This window comes from Coffea arabica, chromosome 2e, assembly GCF_036785885.1.
Source record: "Coffea arabica cultivar ET-39 chromosome 2e, Coffea Arabica ET-39 HiFi, whole genome shotgun sequence".
NCBI lineage: Eukaryota > Viridiplantae > Streptophyta > Magnoliopsida > Gentianales > Rubiaceae > Coffea > Coffea arabica.
The window spans coordinates 73,753,476-73,772,216 of NC_092313.1; the positions used below are offsets into that span (position 1 = coordinate 73,753,476).

An 18,741-nucleotide genomic window follows, 5' to 3' on the forward strand; every position below is an offset into this window, starting at 1 on the left:
CCCATCCCTAAGACACTAAAATCCTAATACGTAAACCCTAACCCTAAAAGTTGCAAATATAATTTAACTATAAAATAGTGCTAATTTCATAAATGGTGATTAATCATCCTATAAAAATGCTTTCAGCTTCCTTCTGGTAGAAAATATAAAATGAATTGAAAATTAAATATGTCCAAATCATCCATTTTTGAATTTTTTGGTTTTAATGTTGGGCAAGACATATTGAAAATTAAATATGTCGAGTACATGAACAACATGTGTGGATGTACCCCTCTGCGACACCTACCTTCCTGTTTTCTATCACGCATTTGCTTAGCTAAATGCACGACAGGCATCTCAAAAGGGACCGTACGAGAGCTAGATAGGCCAACATCTTAATGATCAAATGGGCCAACTGCCATTCTGATTCTTTGATTCAAGTATTGTAATATCCCGAAAACCTTTTCTCGAATTGCTATCAGTGCAGGATGAGCACACTGCGCAGGATTGACGGGATCGAGATACATATTACAGAGATTTTGCAACTGTATGAGGTCAGCAACTATGGTGTTATGACAGTCCATCAGCTACAAGAATCCTCTATTATAAGATTAGATGCCACCACTTTGTCTCGTACAAAATGATCAACTCCAGCAAAAAGTAATAATCCCAACTAGCAGAGGATTCTAACGCTTTTGCTTAAATTTAGCATGTCATGATCAGCATCATAGGAAGTAACAAATGAATATTTATATAATTATCTTCATATTGAATGCAACTAGAGCATGGGAAAATCACTACTGATGATAAGACAAATGGACACAAATGGTGGTTTCTCCTTGGTCGCAAATGCAATTTGCGGTTTCCCCAAAAAAATTTTAAAAAATATTTTTTCATGCTTCGCCGCAAATGTAATTTGCAGCAATTCAAAAAATATTTTTTTCTCAGCCTAATTCGCCATTTGCGGCGAAACTTTTGTGAAAACGAAAAAAAAATTGGTTCCGGCTTTAAAAAAAAAGAATTTTAAATCAAATTTTTTACGAAGTCTTGTCTGACATTTGCAGCGACCCTTAATCTAGAAGCGAGCCCACATCAGTATCATTTTTGTGATGTTTTCTCTTTTTCACATTATTCCTAGAAATTCGCCCCCTTTTTAGTGGCCATTGAGCCAAAACTTAGTGGTATATTGGTGCAACTACTTAGTTAACTATCATTATTGTTTTATGACTTTCAATAAGAGATTAACTTGACATAGATGGAATTCTGGATTGGATTATCATATTTTTGCTCATACAATATGATGGGGTCATGGGGTTGAGCAAATAGGAGAACCACTTGAGACCATTAAAATTGTTGTTCTAAGTTACGTGACGTTTGGGATTACAATGACTTATAAAGGAGCACTTCTGATACACATGCTTTTAACAAAAGTATTTTTTTAATTATCAAAAGTTGGACTATTTAAGTTATTTACCAAACATTTTAGAAGTGCACTGCAATCTCAAATGAAGCCTTAATATGATGGGAGATCTTACATGAGTGTGGCACTAGAAAAATGATAGTAATTCTGACTGGTTGAAAGAGGTTCCGCTTATATACATCTGTGTCAATGGTAACAATGGGCAAGAAAGCTTGAGTGTGAATCAGGGCATGGCCTGAGGCCTGGTGAAATAACTAAAAGATGATTGGAAGACTGGAAGTCTTTGAAATTTTTTCGGCAGGCTTTTGCACAGTTTGGAAACACAACATCCCAATTGATATTTGGCCCAAAAGAGTTTCTGGACGTACGAGATGGACTGCCTGAAATTGGGTCACATGTGAATTGGATGGACTAGCTAAGCTAGGATATCTTACCTGTGGGGCAGAACCAGGCTGAGCTGAGGCCCGAGGGGAACATAATCAGAGAGTAATTTAGAAATTAATGAGCCGAATATGTAGCATCAATAAGACTTCTTTAACAAACAATCCTGAACACTCTTATTCGGAGCGATTTCTGTGTGTTCGGTTGCATTACGTGTTACTGAAAAGGTGGGCCGTGGGCTCCTCTTTTATAGCCTGATTTCGAACAATTTGGGTAGCCGGCTGTGGGGACCATGATCACCTCTGTCCCAACTAGGCTGATTGACCTTATATGCCGAAGGGGAACATGGAGAATATTGATTCACTGAGGTCTCGAGCCCCCGCCTCGAGGTCATAACCAAGACACGGCCCCAATGAAGGTGTGGCTTCATTGATGTGACAGGTGCTGGTTGCTACCCTAGGGTTCAGATTTTGGTCTAATATCGTCGAACTATTTCGGATTAGAATTTCAGATTTCGGTTCTAACCCTCATTGCTCCTATCTCACCCTTACTAGTATAAATACCTCTCATTTTACTCTCTTAAAAGTACATAATTTGCAACTCATAGCCAAGACATGGCCTCAGTGAAGGTGTGGCTTCATTGATGTGACAGGCGCAGGTTGATGCCCTAGGGTTCAGACTTAGATGTAACATCGTCGAACTATCTTGGACTAGAATGTGATGCTATAGTTCTAGCTCTCATTATTTTTATCTGACCCTTACTAGTATAAATACCGCTAATTTTACTCTTTTAAAAGCACATAATTTGCGACTCATAACCAAGACACGACCTTAGTAAAGATATGGCTTCATTGATATGACAGGCATGGGTTGATGCCCTAGGGTTCAAACTTAGATCTAACACTTAGATCTAACATCATCAAACTATCTCGGATTAGAATGTTAGGCTACGGTTTTAGCCCTCATTACTCCAATCTCACCACTACTAGTATAAATACCTCTCATTTTACTCTCTTAAAAGTACATAATTTACAACTCATAACCAAAACACAGTCTCAATAAAGGTGTGGCTTCATTGATGTGATAGGCGTGGGTGACGCCGTAGGATTCAAATTTAGGTCTAACATTGTCCAACTATCTCGGACTAGAATGTCAGGCTGCGATTCTACCCCTCACTACTCCCATCTCACCCCTACTAGTATAAATACCTCTCATTTTGCTCTCTTAAAAGTACATAATTTGCGATTTCTGAACTCTTCACCTCTTTATCTGAGAGCACTGTTGACCTGAGTTTCTGAGCCATACCGCGGGATAGCTCTGCTCCATTTTGTTCTACTTCTTTGTAGGTGACCGTCGGGATTTCACCCCAGTTGGCTTTCTGGATTTCGCTTGCACAGCAGCCAATCTTAATCAACCTACGCCTTGAGTTTGAGTTCTTGGCAGACCTCAATTTTACGGTTTTTCTTTGGGCCCATCCTTAATTCAGGATTCTATTCTTGGTAGACCCAGTAATGCAGTTTTTCATGGGCCCAATTAGTACATGATACAGCATCATCCCAACTACGGCCTACGGGAAAGGGGCTACGGATGTGTATAACAGTACTGTAATCAGGGTCTTAGATTAGCTTTTCCTTGGCTTTTTTGGCAAACACAAATTTGTACTAATAAACCAAGTCAAAACAATTGGTCAAAAATTTTTACATTTTTCATAAACACATTTTTCAATCACCTTTTTATCTCACATACATGAGGCTAAAGATACCTGATTCTAAGTTACTACAAAAATGAACTTATTATGCCAAAGTACAGGTGAATTTGGGGATCTAAGCGAGGAATGAGGTATATGTTGAGGTTTCAATACAACACAATTTTCTCTTTCACATGTTCACATGCTTTTGGTGAGACCATTAATTGCTTGTTACTTTTACTGATGAAAAGAAATATTGGAAGAAAATTTAGGATGCTTAACCAATATTCCGTTTCGACAGCATAATTAAAACAAAAGGAAGAAATAAACAAGTTGGTTAGCCTCTCCAAATTAAGATACATCTAGAAATTTTTCTTTTAAAATCATTTTGCGATTGACTTTTGATGCTTTTCAAAACATCCTTATGCCATAGTAGTATATGAAAATATCATGCTTTGTTCCTAATAATCATGATGTCTATGCAATGAAAGTATGGCACTTGTAGGCATGTTGATAGAATCGAACTGTCTGGTTTTGATGCTTAAATTATCTAAAATATTCAGGTTGTTTTCTTGGGCTGTCGGACATGCTCTCTCTTTTTCCCACATATTTTCCTATTTTATATATTTTGTGTTTCGTACGGAGAATTTAATTAATTTAATTTGCAGTCTTCAATCCCAATATGTGCATTTGCTGCTTTTGTTTTGTTAGTTACTAATTAAATCCAACAAATATACTATACCTACTGCCTGTTAATCAAGGTAACTTCTTCGATGATTTTACCTTTTTTTTTATTATTATTTTTAATATAAGTAGAAGAACTCGAACCCGAAACCTCTTACTTACACTCTCTCCCCCCGTACCACCCAACCCAACCCTCCCCCGATTTTACCTTAAAAACTCATGATTTGAAAACTAAGCATTATGTTTGGGAGTCTAGATATGGATGCTTGCATATATAATCTATAACCCCAGTTGCTTAATCTTTGTGTTCTCAATTTTTTCATTAACCTAAAGCAATTTTTTAAGCCCTTATGGACATGTATATTATTAGTAGCCATGGTCAGTTTCAATGCAATCATTTGGTATATATCTTAGATAGCATACATCATTGCTCATGTGCATTGTCAACTTTTCACGTACAGACTCTCTGGTAGTTGCTAAGTTTAGCAATGTTTAGATATCTTATATGCAAAAAATACTTTATGATCAAGCTAATTAGATAAACCAAACATTTATGATTGTGTGTATATATATATATATATATATGTATATATTGCAGTATCCAATTCAGTACTGTATATGTTGGAACGGATTTCAAGACAAAACCCACCTATAAATATCTTTAGGAATTATTAAAACAAACTATTTGTGGTTCAAGTGCCTAACTAGATAGTATTAAACTTCAGTTCCAAATTGTTGGGAACTTTTTATTTTTTCACGATGTCTCTCAAATTATATAGTAGCATTAATATATAATACTGATGGAAAGTCCTGAGGACCCAGCTTTCTCTTGTGCTTCGCAATTTCGTTGCTTTTTTTTTTTTTTCCCTGGCTCAAAACTGCAGGTCAAGTAAAACAAGAAACTGCTTAATTAACTGAGGCTTGAGTAACACAATGATATATATACTAGTCGGATTTGATTTGATTGTACTTTTCATTTCAAGCACTGCATATCATATTATCAATTGTCAAAAGAAGCTTGACACTTGGTCTTTTTTGTCTACCACATAACTTCAACATAGTAAATTAATGACTCCCAAAAAATATTTTGATTATTTTCCTATATATCCTTCTTGTATTTAATCTTTTTTATATTGATGGTGCATATATTGACAGTTTTAAATGCATATCACGTATGTAAAATTTGAAGTACATGCCTGCTACTGTATCAATTGTTAATATGAAAAAGTTTTATCCTACACGCGCACACACATATATATGTGTGTCTATATATATATATATGTATATATATTGCACACCCCAACAAACATTAGTATACAACCTTGATGTGAGTGTTGAAACATATGTTATGTAAGCATATATACGACGGAAGAAATTAGTGGATTAGAACTAAGTCTCGAATGAATGGAGGATGAAAAGGAAGCGTTGACATAATGGTAGGCAAATGGCCTGATAATTAAGCATTGGATGATGAGAAAGAGGCATAGCAACCTAGCTGGGGGGTACGGCGTCTGCGTGGTGGACGGATGACTAGAAGGATTCCATACCCATCACCATCCATCACGTGGTGACCTCAATTTGGTCGGCTGCTTAGCCTCTAAAAAATTGCAATTTGCATTAATCAATCTCTCAAGTCGAAAGCTACTGACTAATGTTCTTCCACCGGCTGATGGAAAGAAATGGGGTACAACAATTTCAACTTCATTGATCCACTACTTAAGAATAATTAAGTGGCTTCCGAAGAAAAAGTCAGAACATGCAACTTCATTTTTTTTTTTTTGACAGATTCGAAACCTTGTATGCTCTTCACATGAACGTTGTACTCTTCTTTCTTTCTTTGACGTGGTCCATCTCCTCTTTGAGATCAGTTTGCTTTTATCTGAATTGTTTATCTGGAGAAGGTAATGGGGCTGTATTAGTTTAATTGGAAAGGAGCTGATTAAGATAAGCATTAGCATTTCTATATACTTGTTGCACTAAAACCATAGCTGCAACATTTTTCTAAGCCGTTAATTTGTCTCTCTTTTATCTTATCTTAAAAGGGAAGACTATGTCGTCCTTGAAAGTCCCACTTTCCTGTTTCCATGTCCAAAAGATTCAACACAGTTTCCCCTCACGAACCACAACTTCTTCCCCTTTTCTCGTTTCTGCTTCTTCAGTTTTTGTTTTGTTTTGTTTTGTTAGGTTGAGGATGGGGCGGGGGGAAGGCTGAAGGGAGGGGTTGTTGCGCAGAGAACACTAAATCTTCAATCCCAATTTATTCTTTTTCGTTTCTTCACGAACAATTACTAACCAAAATGGAAACAACTAAATGGTTTCAATCGACCGCATTTTTAGAAGAAAGCATCAATTCCCACTTACAAATTACTCACCACCACTGCATAATTTGCAAGTCTATGGCCTTAGCATGCATACTAGTTAATTATCTTCATGACATGAGCTCTTCGGAGTTCAAATGTACAATCATGCAATATGTCGTTTCTCACCTTTTTGGCCACTAATAAAACATTAGAGAAATCAATCTGTGTTTAGACTTGGTGCTAATTTGTTGACTCTTTCAATTTCACCATGATGACAAGACAAAAATTTGGCCCTTCTCCGCGGCCGAGTCGCATACCACTTTTTTTTTTTTCCCTTGTCACCATATATCAATGTGCAACAACACTAAGAAATCATCTCGTGGATAACTACCAATTATTATTACAAATGGTTTGTGTTGAGATCAATAGAGGAGACTTTACCACAATGTATAGGTTGAAAGCATCGATCTGCACTAGATCATTTTGACATTAATGGGACGATTTATAATATGCACATTCTTCACTCAGGGAAATATGATGATGGAGGACTTTTTATTATCTTTATTTTTGGTTCTCTCTCTCTCTCTTATTTTTTGGGTTGTTGGAGGAGGGGGTGGGGTTGGGGGGGTATTAGGTTATTTCCTGGAGGAACCGTTGACTGCTTTTGGAAAACGATGGTTTGTTGTATTGTTACAAGGCATAAAATCCCCCAAATAGGTAGCCATATTTATATGAGAGAGACGAGAGTCAGTAACATGGCAAAGAGGAGGAGGCGGGCCGGTTGTCCTGTGGGGGACCCTTGACAATGAGATTCTCCTTGATCCAATCACCATCTATACATATGTGTAACCACTGTGTTTTAACTCCGTCGCCGTAAAAAGGAAAATAAGTTCCCCTTTGAATTGTGAGTCGGATTTAAGTTTGTATATCTGTTAGTTTTTTACACAATCTCTATAAACTCTCCTTCACAGAGAATAGGATAGATTAGTTTATAAAAATGTTATCGTTGCAGTAAAAAAAATTATATATGTGTGTGTATTCCTAAAAAAAGAAACTACTACTGTTAATTGACATTAAAAGCTCAAATTTTTTTTTTTTAAAAAAGAGACACAACAAAAGAGACTAAAAAAAGACAAAGACGTAGGGGAGGTATCTGGGGTAAGTGGGTTCTTCGTTAAGGCCTAGTAGAGGCTTCCCTATTAACTTTCCCGTAGTCCCACATCGATTCTAAGGGGTTTGGGGGTTGGGTAGTTAAATCCCCAAGTTTGCCTTAAGAGTTGCCGGCTTTTGGGGTTAAATTTGGGATTAAGTTTAATTAACTAACTTCAAAAGTCTGATAAAAAAAAAAAAAACAAAGGGGACTAAAAATGCTATCAGTTGTAGCAAAAGCGATTCCCTTAAATGCACAATTCAAACATTACAAGCTAGAGATTATATTCATAAGGTGAAAATTGGTATTGTATCTTAATGTGATTGAACCAATTTCGTAGTTTGGGAGGCGGACTCATGTATATGTGTGACTAATTGCCCGTGAAGCTAATTTAGCTTGTAATTCTACAGAACATAGGGTCTGTTTGGAAACCAAGTTTTTTGCCTAATTGCCCACTACACAGTATTATTAGTTTAGTTACTGTTTTATTTCTGAAGAAAGGAAGCATTTTGGGGCATGCAAAAATCAAGTTTGCAATGGCACTTTTGATGTGTCTTTCATTGTTTCACAGCACAACGCAAAACGTCTAAACTGTGAAATTCGATTTGATTTGTTCAATGTGAATTTGGCCATTCATATATTTGCGATCGAGATGGTCATTGATCAATTTTTTGCCCCCGTTTAGCATTAATTAAGATCACTTTCTTAACTTCTTTTTTTTTTTAATTAGGTTTTGGTATTGGCTATCAGTCTTTGTTGGTATCTTACTGTCTTTCACAGACAAATGTTTCTTGGCAGACTTTGAACTAATTGTGCTCTTCTTTCTTTTTATTATTAGAAGAGATTTCAAGTTCGAAACCTCCTACTTATATTTAAAAGAAAAGTATAAAATATTAACAATTTTTAACTCCCTGTAACGTGGACTTTGGCACTACTTGTTCAAACAATTTTTCACGCGATGTAAAATTACAAAAAATTATATCGTATTTACAATCCATGCAACTATTGTGACATACGTGATACAACATTAAAAATAAAGAGCTGCCAAATTGATTTAAGCAAAGAGAGAATGAGTTGAGAAGACGTGGTAGCGGATTAGCTGAGTTGAGAAGACGTGGTAGCGGTGGTAAGGGGTAAGTAGTGGTATGAGAAAAAGAAGAAAGAGCGGGTGATGTGCTGGTGGCGGTGGCGGTGGCGGTGCCGGAGGTGGGGAGAGAGTTGTGTCAGCTGTCAGCTGTCAGAGCTACCCACGCCACTGGTCTCAATCACGCCCACTCTCCCCGGTTTCTCATTTCATCATGCTACGATGCTAGTGCTATATTATTATCCTACCTAGTTACTTACGACGTAGTACTGCTTCTTGGGCTACAACTAAGTGGATGATTTGAGTTATGCGTGACCTTTGACTGTGGTGGCCGGTATGAGTTCTCAATAATGCCTAATCTGTCTGTTTTTGTTCGGCTCGAGAGTTTTTCAGGGTTGTAAAGTATTTGGATTCTTCGCGAGTCCAGGCTTCATGTTGTCCCACTATGCGCCACATCTTATTCCCTCCTCCATCACTCTCTTCCCTGACAAATAATTTGGTTCAATTATAAGTGTCATATACGTAGCTCCATTTCTTCATTTTTATTTTTATTCTTTTTTACCATTTGTTCTTTATAGGGTTAATAATACTTTACCCCCCCCCCTAATCTATGGGGTGGTAACACTTTACCACCATGATTTTCAAAATAATATATTTTATCCTCCAAGTGAATTATGTTCGTACTTCTAATTTTGACAAATCCATGTGTATGTTTTTCTTCACAAATTACCTCCGGTCTTTCTATTTTCTCAAGGGTTAACTTTTAGTTTATTATATTTTCTTATTATATATTCATCAAAATATTCTACTACTACATAATGTAATGTTGGACAGCAGTGTAATTAATGTATTGTGTAGACTTATGTATAATTTAGCATCGATTTAAATAGGGCTCCACTCACGTCCTCTCTCCTGCCTTATATATAATGTATTATAATACTAATATGTATGTATATATATTATAATTTAAAATTAACAAAATGGTACTTTTTGTGATAAAATAATGTACCATTTATTGACGGTTTTTTATGTTTGTATTAAAAATATGATTTTTTATGTCAATTACTTGACTTTTTATTTGTCACATGTAGCATATTGTTTGTAAAATGACTATTAATTGTGGATGTTACTTTTGGCTAAATATTCAAAAGATTGATAATTGCAATTGTTATTGGTGTTATATATTTTTTAAAAATTATATCAAATAAAAAATTTTAGTGGTAATGACAACATCCACCACAAGTAGGAATGGCAATAGGTGGAGTAGGGGACCCTTTTCCTGCTCCCCATCCTGTTGCCCAAACATTTCCCCTGCCTCCTGCTCTGCCTCCTATCGCCTACTCCCTCTGCCCCATGGAGGCTAATAGAATAAATGTATAATTAGTAAAAAGTGTAATTAGCAATTTAGTATAAATGTATAATTATTAGTACTGTAACTAATAATATTAATTATATTACATATACATAATCTGATACTTATAACTAGTAATATAATTATTATAACTACTAATATTAAATATGTTATATATATAATTATATTTATTTGTTTAGGTGGGTGACAAGACGGGGGTATACTTCTTCGTTCCTCGTCCTATTTTCTTAACAGGGGGAGAAAATCACCTCTCATCCCGCCCCACCTCTTGCCCTATCAACCCCCACGGGCACCCACCCCAATTGCTATCTCTACCCATAGGCTAGTGAAAAAGGGCAGGGATAAGGCGTCAGTTAGGGGAGTTTTCCATATTCAATTTATACTCTAATCCAATATCATAATGTGCAATAGCAGAATATTATGGCGAATACATAATCGCAAAATACAACAATATACAAGTTGACTGTTGAGAAATTAGGAAGCTTGGAGATAATTTGGGAAGAAAACTATGCATATGGAATGGTCAAAACTAAAAGTACAAAACATAATTCATTTGACAGGGCAGAATGCATATTTTTGAAGTATAGGGTGGTAAAGTATTGCCGCCCCATAAGTGCAGGAGGCAAAGTGTTATTAACGCTTCTTTATATTTTGGCATAAGCGGATAGCTTGGAGGGAAATGAAAAGGAGAAATAGAGCGGTGAAAATGACCGGTGAAGAGTTCATTGAATTGAATTGGTAGTGATGTGTCTTTGCATGTGTAGCTGGATTCTATAATTTAGTGACGATCAATCTCAGTTTTGGAATGCCTCTATTACGAAATTTAAATATAATATCGAGCACGATTTAAGAATTTTTTTTTATCAAGGGCCTTATGGACACTTCTTAATATATTTAAATTATAGCAACTAATTATATACTTATACATATTTATGTTTATTACCCCTTCTTGCATTTAAATACTTTTTAAAATTAACTTCATTTTTTTGAGAAAAAATAACATTTGAATTCTCTCTTGTCATGACTTAATTCTGCAATCACTTGGTATAAGTTTTTGGAAGCTTGATTTGTCAATTTTCTTATGAATTTTTCTATTGAATACCTAGTTAATAGACTTATATCACAATCAATTTCACGGTCGTATGTAAGTGTTAGGACATGAAACTATGGATCAATCAATGGGCGCAGTAGCTGATATATATAAACTGTCAAGACGATTTCATGGAAGTCCATGACACAGTGTTGGCACATTAAATCAAATATATATATAAAAAAAAGAATAGAAGTTTTTATATTATTATTTAGCAGCATTTGAGTCAAGTCAAATTTTAGAAGTTTTATTGGAGTCATGTTATAATACTTTTATCATTTAAAAATAAAAAATTTAATTAGAAAATTTCTTGTAATTGTTATCAAGTCATCTAGTCTATTTAGTGTTGTCAACTTGAGGGGAGTGAAAGTTTGATAGGTTTGTTCTTATGATGTTATTAATATTACATTATTGATATACTCCTCGTCTACTGCACATATTTTTATATGTGTAAATTATCTTCCCGTACATATTGATTTTATGAAATTTATCTCCTATAGTTTTTTGATTAATTTTTTTGGGTTCTACATGTAGAACAACTAATTAAGCAGAAAGACTTGAATCTATTTCGTTGATCTTCCATCAAAACAAAAGATCAAAACGAGAGATTTTACATTTTCTTTTGTCCCTGCAGTCATGATCAACTTATGATTGCAATGGAAATCACTTTCGTCGGATCGAGACTTGTAATGTGAACCATCCCATCATACAAGCACTAACTGTGTCATGAGTCTGTGCGTGCAAACTAAAGGGGAATACAATAGGAATTGGTGCGGTGAGCAGATGAAAATTGGTTCGGCCTTCACAAAAATGAGTTGGCATGACGGGACTGGATAGGGGGGTTTGCATGAATTTGAGTACTAAAAGACGATTTTTGTCGAGAATAAAGTCATTTCGGTTGAGGCGATCGATCATCCGGATGTGAACTTCACAAGAGACGACAACAGTGTAGTAACAATAGCAGGCTAGCTAATTAATGAAGCTGTAGATCATATCACTTTCACTCGTACGTGAAGGGTTGAAGCCAGGCAGCCTTCCTTACAATCTGGAAGAAACTTCCCACACCTTCCAGTCAGAGCCTGCAGCTGCCGCTGCGTCGCTGCCACTGCCCCATATGAGTCGCTAATACCGTAACCCTACCGGCAAGGCACCACTTAATCACTCAGTTTCTAAAGGGAAACAATTGTGTCTTTTATTATCAGCACACAATTCACTTTCTTCTCTAACAATTGAGTTAGTTTCTACTTGAAGGCACTGCCTAATTATAGGACATAGAGAAATTAATCATCGTTCAAAATTTAGTTATAATTACCTGATTCTCTAGCTTCAAATTATTTTTCTCGAGTCTTCTCAATAGATAATTAGAAGAGTACTAAATGTTTGTCCAAATTTTGATCTTCCCCTTTCTCTAATATAATATATGGGAGTCTGACCTCACTTAGAGTGAGACAAAATAATTGAGTTGTATTTGTCATTGATAACGATTGATGTAACCTTCAAAGGAAAAAAATGTCAAAACCTGGTTTCCTTCTTATATGCCTCTATATGTGCATAAAACTTCGGATATATATAATTGCCATGGTACATCTAGTTACAACATGATGAAATCCGATCTATCTCATGGTGAGAACTATAATTGTGCAGTCTTTGGTTCCAACACCTTCTACACTTTGAAATAGGGTATAAATGAGTCGAGTCCAATCGAGTCGAACTCAACTCAATTTTATTAGGTTCAAATTCAAGTTTAAACTCAACAAATTTTCATTCTAAAACTTGAACTCGAGTGTGAACACTAGTTCGAGCTTAATCAATCTCAAATTTGAGACCACGCAAGCACAAATAAAAATAAAAGCATTGTTTTTTATCTTTTAAAATAGATAAAATAGGCATTTCATCCTAGTTAATAATAAAAATATAGGGACATACATATAATTTTATCTCTAAAAATATAAAATATTAAAAATATATGAACTCGATCTAGCCCGATGAGCCAAGTATTTATATATTCGACTTGCTTGATTAGTCAAGTCAACTCAAGCTCAAATTGAGATTTGATCGAACCGATTAGCGTGTGCTCATAAGCTAACTTGACTAGTGTGCAGCCCTACTTTAAAGGGATAGTTGAAGTTTCACATTACAAAAGATCTTACCAGCGGAAAGAAACAGCAAACTCATAAAATCATTTGTATAGCAAGTGCACATTTTCTTATTTAAATTGCAACTCTAAAGGACACAATTATTACTGTCTTCCTACTTCCAAATGTTAACTTTTAGATATTGAAGAGCGGGCGCGGGGTCTAGCCCAAGAAAGCTACCTTACTAATTTACTGCCTTTCGACGACAAATGATGACAACACTTCTGAATATTGCTGTTATATTAATTTCGAGTCATTTTCCAAAGTTGGATGTCTTTCTTTTGATACTTTCGATCATGTCGTTGATGTCAAAAGATAAACAGACGTTACGATGAAGTTTACTCCATCAATCTCCCAAGGACCAAACACCTTGTGGACCCATGAGGAACCTCTTGCTCCATAGATTGTAGAATTTAATAGAAGGGAAAAACTTAGGTTCCGTTTGATAAAATTGAATCTGAATTCTGAAGTTTGAATTCTGAAATCTGACAACTGAAACAATTAATTTGCTGAATTTTAAGCACTGAAAAAAATATATGAATGTCTGAATTTTAATGCTAAACCTATTTATACTGTTTGATAAATATTTATAATTGGATGCTTAATAAGTTTAATTTGACAATTTTGCCCTTATATCCTTTCATTCAAAAAAGAAATAGAATCTATGATTTAATTAGTTTAAAATTGTTTTAGGTATGAAAATGACAATATTTATTTTTAAATCAAATTAATATAAAAGATGAAATATATTATATGAGAAGTATCGAGAAGATGTGAAAGTCATTAAAAAGGGAGAAAAGAGAAACTAAAAACCGTTAGATGGAGAATATTAGGTTGTTTAATTAGATAAGAATCTTGAACATAATTAACAAATAAGGATAGATTTGGTAGATAAGATAAGGTAGTTGAAGTAATTCTATTGATTCTTATCAGAATTAAGCATTCAGTTAGGATTCTTATGCTGAAAAAAAAAACACACAAGTTCAGCACTGCTTAACAAGTTCAGCAGATAGATTTTCATTTATCAAACACTAAAAATATCTGAATGTCTGAAAAAATTCAATTTCAGTACTTTTTTATGTTATCAAACAGACCCTTACAGACCTGGTACTAAAGTAAATATCCATGAGTGATTGAGAGACATTTGGTAGACCCAATTTAGTTGAGATTACACCTATACATTAAACGTTTATGTGACAACATCAATTCAGAAGGACATGATTGCTTGCCATAGTGTATGGTAGCATACAATTTTAATTAAAAAAAATGTTTCTTAGTCCCCACTGGGAATTCTCGATATGATTTAACGTTAACATACTTCTAAGAATCAGAAAAATCATTTTTAAGTTTTGAATATATCTATATATTCCTTGACTTTTAAATATTTTTATACATTACAAAATCTTCTACTTTGGTGCTTTGTACTACATAATATATAACAACAGTTTTTTTTTTCCTTAGCATCAGAGATGTTGTGATTTTGAGACAACAGACACATACAAATTTGTTGCTATTTGTCTGATGAAGTGCATGAGTTGTGAAAAATAAGGGATGGATATAGCTCAAAAAATTTGTGATCAGGGAATTACATAGAATTGTATCAGGGTTTGAAGAATTAATAGTTTAGAATTGTGTGTAAGTTTATTATTATTTTTTTTAAGTTTCGAAGAACTGAACGTAAGTTTCGAAGAATGTACAAATAAATAGTTTTAGAATTAATCTTATATATGTTGTCAGTACATACATTATCACAGTTGAATACATGATACATATGTAAAATTTAGACTTTAAATTTAAATTTACATTAATTATCATACATTCAATGGTTATAGTATATACACTAGCATCCAGTGCAAGGAAGATTAATCTACAATTTTTTTCCGTGTTTCTTTTGCAAGTTTTAGCTTGACATGGAAAACAAGAATTATAACTCAACTTGCATGTGGGGTCATGGGGAATTGAAAACGGACCCAAGTAGGAAGGAATGACTAGCTAGGACCCAATCAGCAATGGGGTCAGCAGCAGCAAATAAAGTTGAGGGCAAAGTTAAATTAAGTGTAAACACCATACACCAATGGTGTATGATGAATATTGATCTAATCCACTCCATAATCCATGATTCCATGGATCGATCGATCCTTTCCTTGGGGCGGGCTTCAGTTTTGTTCTGTTTTCCCTCCCGTCCTCCTCTCCCTTCTCCAAGAATTGCCTTCCAGTTTGGTGCATTAAAGAGTACAAGTGAAGTAGGAGGAACCGTTTCATGGAGTTGTCAGTCAACTCCTTTCTTCGTCGCGATCTTCCTTCTTTTCTCCTTTCCTTACCTTAGCATTAATCGGGAAATCCGGGAAACTTCCGTAACGCTCATGCATGCATCTCTGGTCTAGCTAGCGCTACAACTCCTCACCCAGAAACTCCCAACAAAAATCTTCTCTTTGTACTACGTAAGATCTCGTCCGCTACTAGCTTTTCTTGAATTTATCACAGCTAGAACAACCGAAAGGAAGAATGGATAATTATCAATTAAGGTCTCCTAAAGCTCAAAAACTAGTGACCGATTGAGTCAAGCAGCTACTAGCTAGTGCCATGTTCAAGAAATGAGGCCTGAGATCAAGCTCAGATCATCAATGAACATGCATGATGCTTTCTCAAGGATTGCCCATATTAATTAAGGAAAGACTCTCTATAGTGTGTATATATATATATATATATATATATATATATGAAGAAAATCAGACGTAGATAGATGAGGTTATCATTTTTGTCATTTTGATCAATCCCAAACAATCTGAAGCTGATCATGCATATATATATATATATATATATATAGCTTCTCTTCATTTTATTTGCTTTGCTGCTGTAACGTACGTAGAAGATGGGATAATGGGACAAGATGATTTGATTATGCACTCATGATCAAGGGCTTTTATCCCTCTCTCTCTCTCTCTGGCTGGCTGGCTGGCAACTATAGCAAAGTGAGTGTGTGCGTGCACTAGAGTTTGGGGAGTTTTGAGAATTGTGAATAATGATGCCGCAGTATAGTTTTGTGTGTGAGAAAGGGAGAAAGAGAGAGAGAACGTGGAGTGCTGGGGGACCCCCGTGTGAGGGACAAAGGAGAGAGAAATGGGGGGCCCATCACCGCCCATGCGCACGCTGTCATACTACCAAAACTCGATCCCCATCCATCCATCCGTCCGTCCATTGATTCAATCTCCTCTCCCTCTCTCCTTCTGCTTTGCTGATTGCCAATGAGGCTTGACCTAACCCTAACTCCAAACTCCTTCACCCCTTCTCTCCCCTAAAAAAGGTAAGTGAAAAAGGTTCCCCTCGCAACCCAAAACAAAGTACTAGCTAGCTACCAGCAGTAGATACTTCTTTGTTTGTAGTAACAAACACCTAGCTACCATATTCCCAACCTTAAAACATCATTTTCCCCAAACTCTTTCATCTCACTCTCTCTCTCTCTCGCTAACTTCCTCATCTCCCTCTTACCTGAATTTTATGCGTGGTTATCACATGAAATTTTGAAGATCTGAAAGATGGTTGATTCAGCTCAAACTTCGGTAAGCGATGCTCCCACGCCCACACCCATGCCCACGCCCGTCCAACTCTTTTCAGGTGAAGGTTAGTAGCAGCATACTAGCATAGCATCATCTCAATTCATTCAGGCCCTCTTCCCCCTCCCTCTTCAAGAAACTTAAAGAGAGAGAGAGAGAGAGAGAGAGATAGAGTCCCAAAAAAGTAAGCTTAGCAAATATTTGCAGAAATTGCACCTTCCAGTTCCAAATCCTCAGCACCCCTTAATTAGCATCGAAACAACAGTTCCTGCAAGAAATGGATCAGCTCACAGCTCACGGCCGACCTCTTCCGCCACCTTTTCATACCAGGGATCTTCAGCTCCAGCACCATCCTCATCAGTTCCAACAACATCACCATCAGCACCACAAGGCTGAGGACGAAAACAGCGGTAGTAGCACCCCAAACCGGGGTAGCCAGAAAAGAGATCGAGACGAGAGTTTCATGATTCCTACTTGCAGTTCCATATCATCCATGAACGCCACCTCCGGCTCCCACCATGGAACTGGAGGAAGTGATCAAGGGAACAAAGAACTCGTCCCAGCTGGAAACGGCGGCGGAGGAGACAATAATCATGACGAAGTCAGAAGAAGACCAAGAGGAAGGCCGGCCGGTTCCAAGAACAAGGCTAAACCCCCTATCATCATCACTCGTGATAGTGCAAATGCCCTCAGATCCCATGTTATGGAAATTGCCAGTGGCTGCGACATCCAAGAGAGTGTATCAAATTTTGCGACCAGAAGGCAAAGAGGGGTTTGCATTTTGAGTGGGAACGGAACCGTTAATAATGTTACACTCAGGCAGCCAGCTGCACCGGGCGCAGTCGTGACTTTACACGGAAGATTCGAAATCCTATCGCTTTCGGGTTCATTCTTACCCCCTCCAGCACCAGCTGCGGCTTCTGGGTTGACTATATATTTAGCCGGTGGTCAGGGGCAAGTAGTTGGTGGAAGTGTAGTTGGGCCGCTACTCGCGGCTGGTCCGGTTGTGATCATGGCTGCATCATTTGGTAACGCTGCATATGAAAGACTACCATTAGAGGATGATGAAACGGCGGCTGTTCCTCCCCCGGGTAGTGGACCTTTGGGATCGCCTGGGGCCGGAATTGTTGGACAACAGCAGCCGCAACAGTCACAACAGCTTCTACCTGATCCTAGTTCATCCCTTTTTCATGGGATGCCTCCAAATCTCCTAAATTCGTGTCAATTACCAGCTGAGGCCGCTTACTGGGGAACTGGTCGTCCTCCGTTTTGACATATCGGGAATTCTGTGGTTTAATATCTTGATCACATGATTTGACCATCATCCGATCATTTTGCATTCTTCTTCTCCTACTTTTTTTCTCCTACTGGTAGTTGTGTTTATGGTGTTAATTAATTATCTGATGATGATTAGATTGCCTTTTTTTTTTCTTTTGGAAGAGGGATGTACAAATTCATGAATTCTTTGTGGGTTCTTCTCTATTTTAATTTCTAGAACAGTTGTTGAAGTTTTGCTGCTGGTGCTGCTTCTTCCTTTGGTGGAAGGCGTAAGAAGAGGAGAACTTCCTGCAGAACCTCTTTTTTCTCTCTCCCTCACTTCCTTGTTTCAGTACTTCTGGTTACTTGTCTGATAATTATTCATTCACTTCCTGCAAAAGAAAAAATAAAGGCACCTTGTTTTAATTTTTTTTCCATTGTTGTTTGTGCAAGTTTCCTATTTTAGTAATCATCCCTACCCCTACCAACCCATTAAAGGTTCCTTAAACAACGTCTTTTAAGAAATCCACACTGTTCTCTTATTGACTTTTCCTGTTTCACCCATTTACTCGTACATAACGCATCGTGGCTTTCTCCATCCTTTCTGGTCTTCTCTCATCTACATCTCTTCTACATTTGGTAGAAGGG

At 36.6% G+C, this 18,741-nt stretch overlaps 1 protein-coding gene across 1 annotated transcript; it reads left to right on the forward strand.

The window, feature by feature from the left end:
* The first annotated feature begins 16,178 nt into the window (after window positions 1–16,178).
* On the forward strand, window positions 16,179–18,530 carry LOC140037080 (AT-hook motif nuclear-localized protein 18-like). Its single transcript, XM_072081061.1, has 2 exons — window positions 16,179–16,903; window positions 17,044–18,530. Exon 2 carries the CDS (start codon window positions 17,114–17,116, stop codon window positions 18,107–18,109), a length of 996 nt encoding a protein of 331 aa, XP_071937162.1. The 5' UTR covers window positions 16,179–16,903; window positions 17,044–17,113; the 3' UTR covers window positions 18,110–18,530.
* The last annotated feature ends 211 nt before the right edge of the window (window positions 18,531–18,741 follow it).

Excerpts from the sequence above, each read along its gene's own strand:
- LOC140037080 (XM_072081061.1), top strand. The coding sequence starts at position 17,114 with ATGGATCAGCTCACAGCTCACGGCCGACCTCTTCCGCCACCTTTTCAT.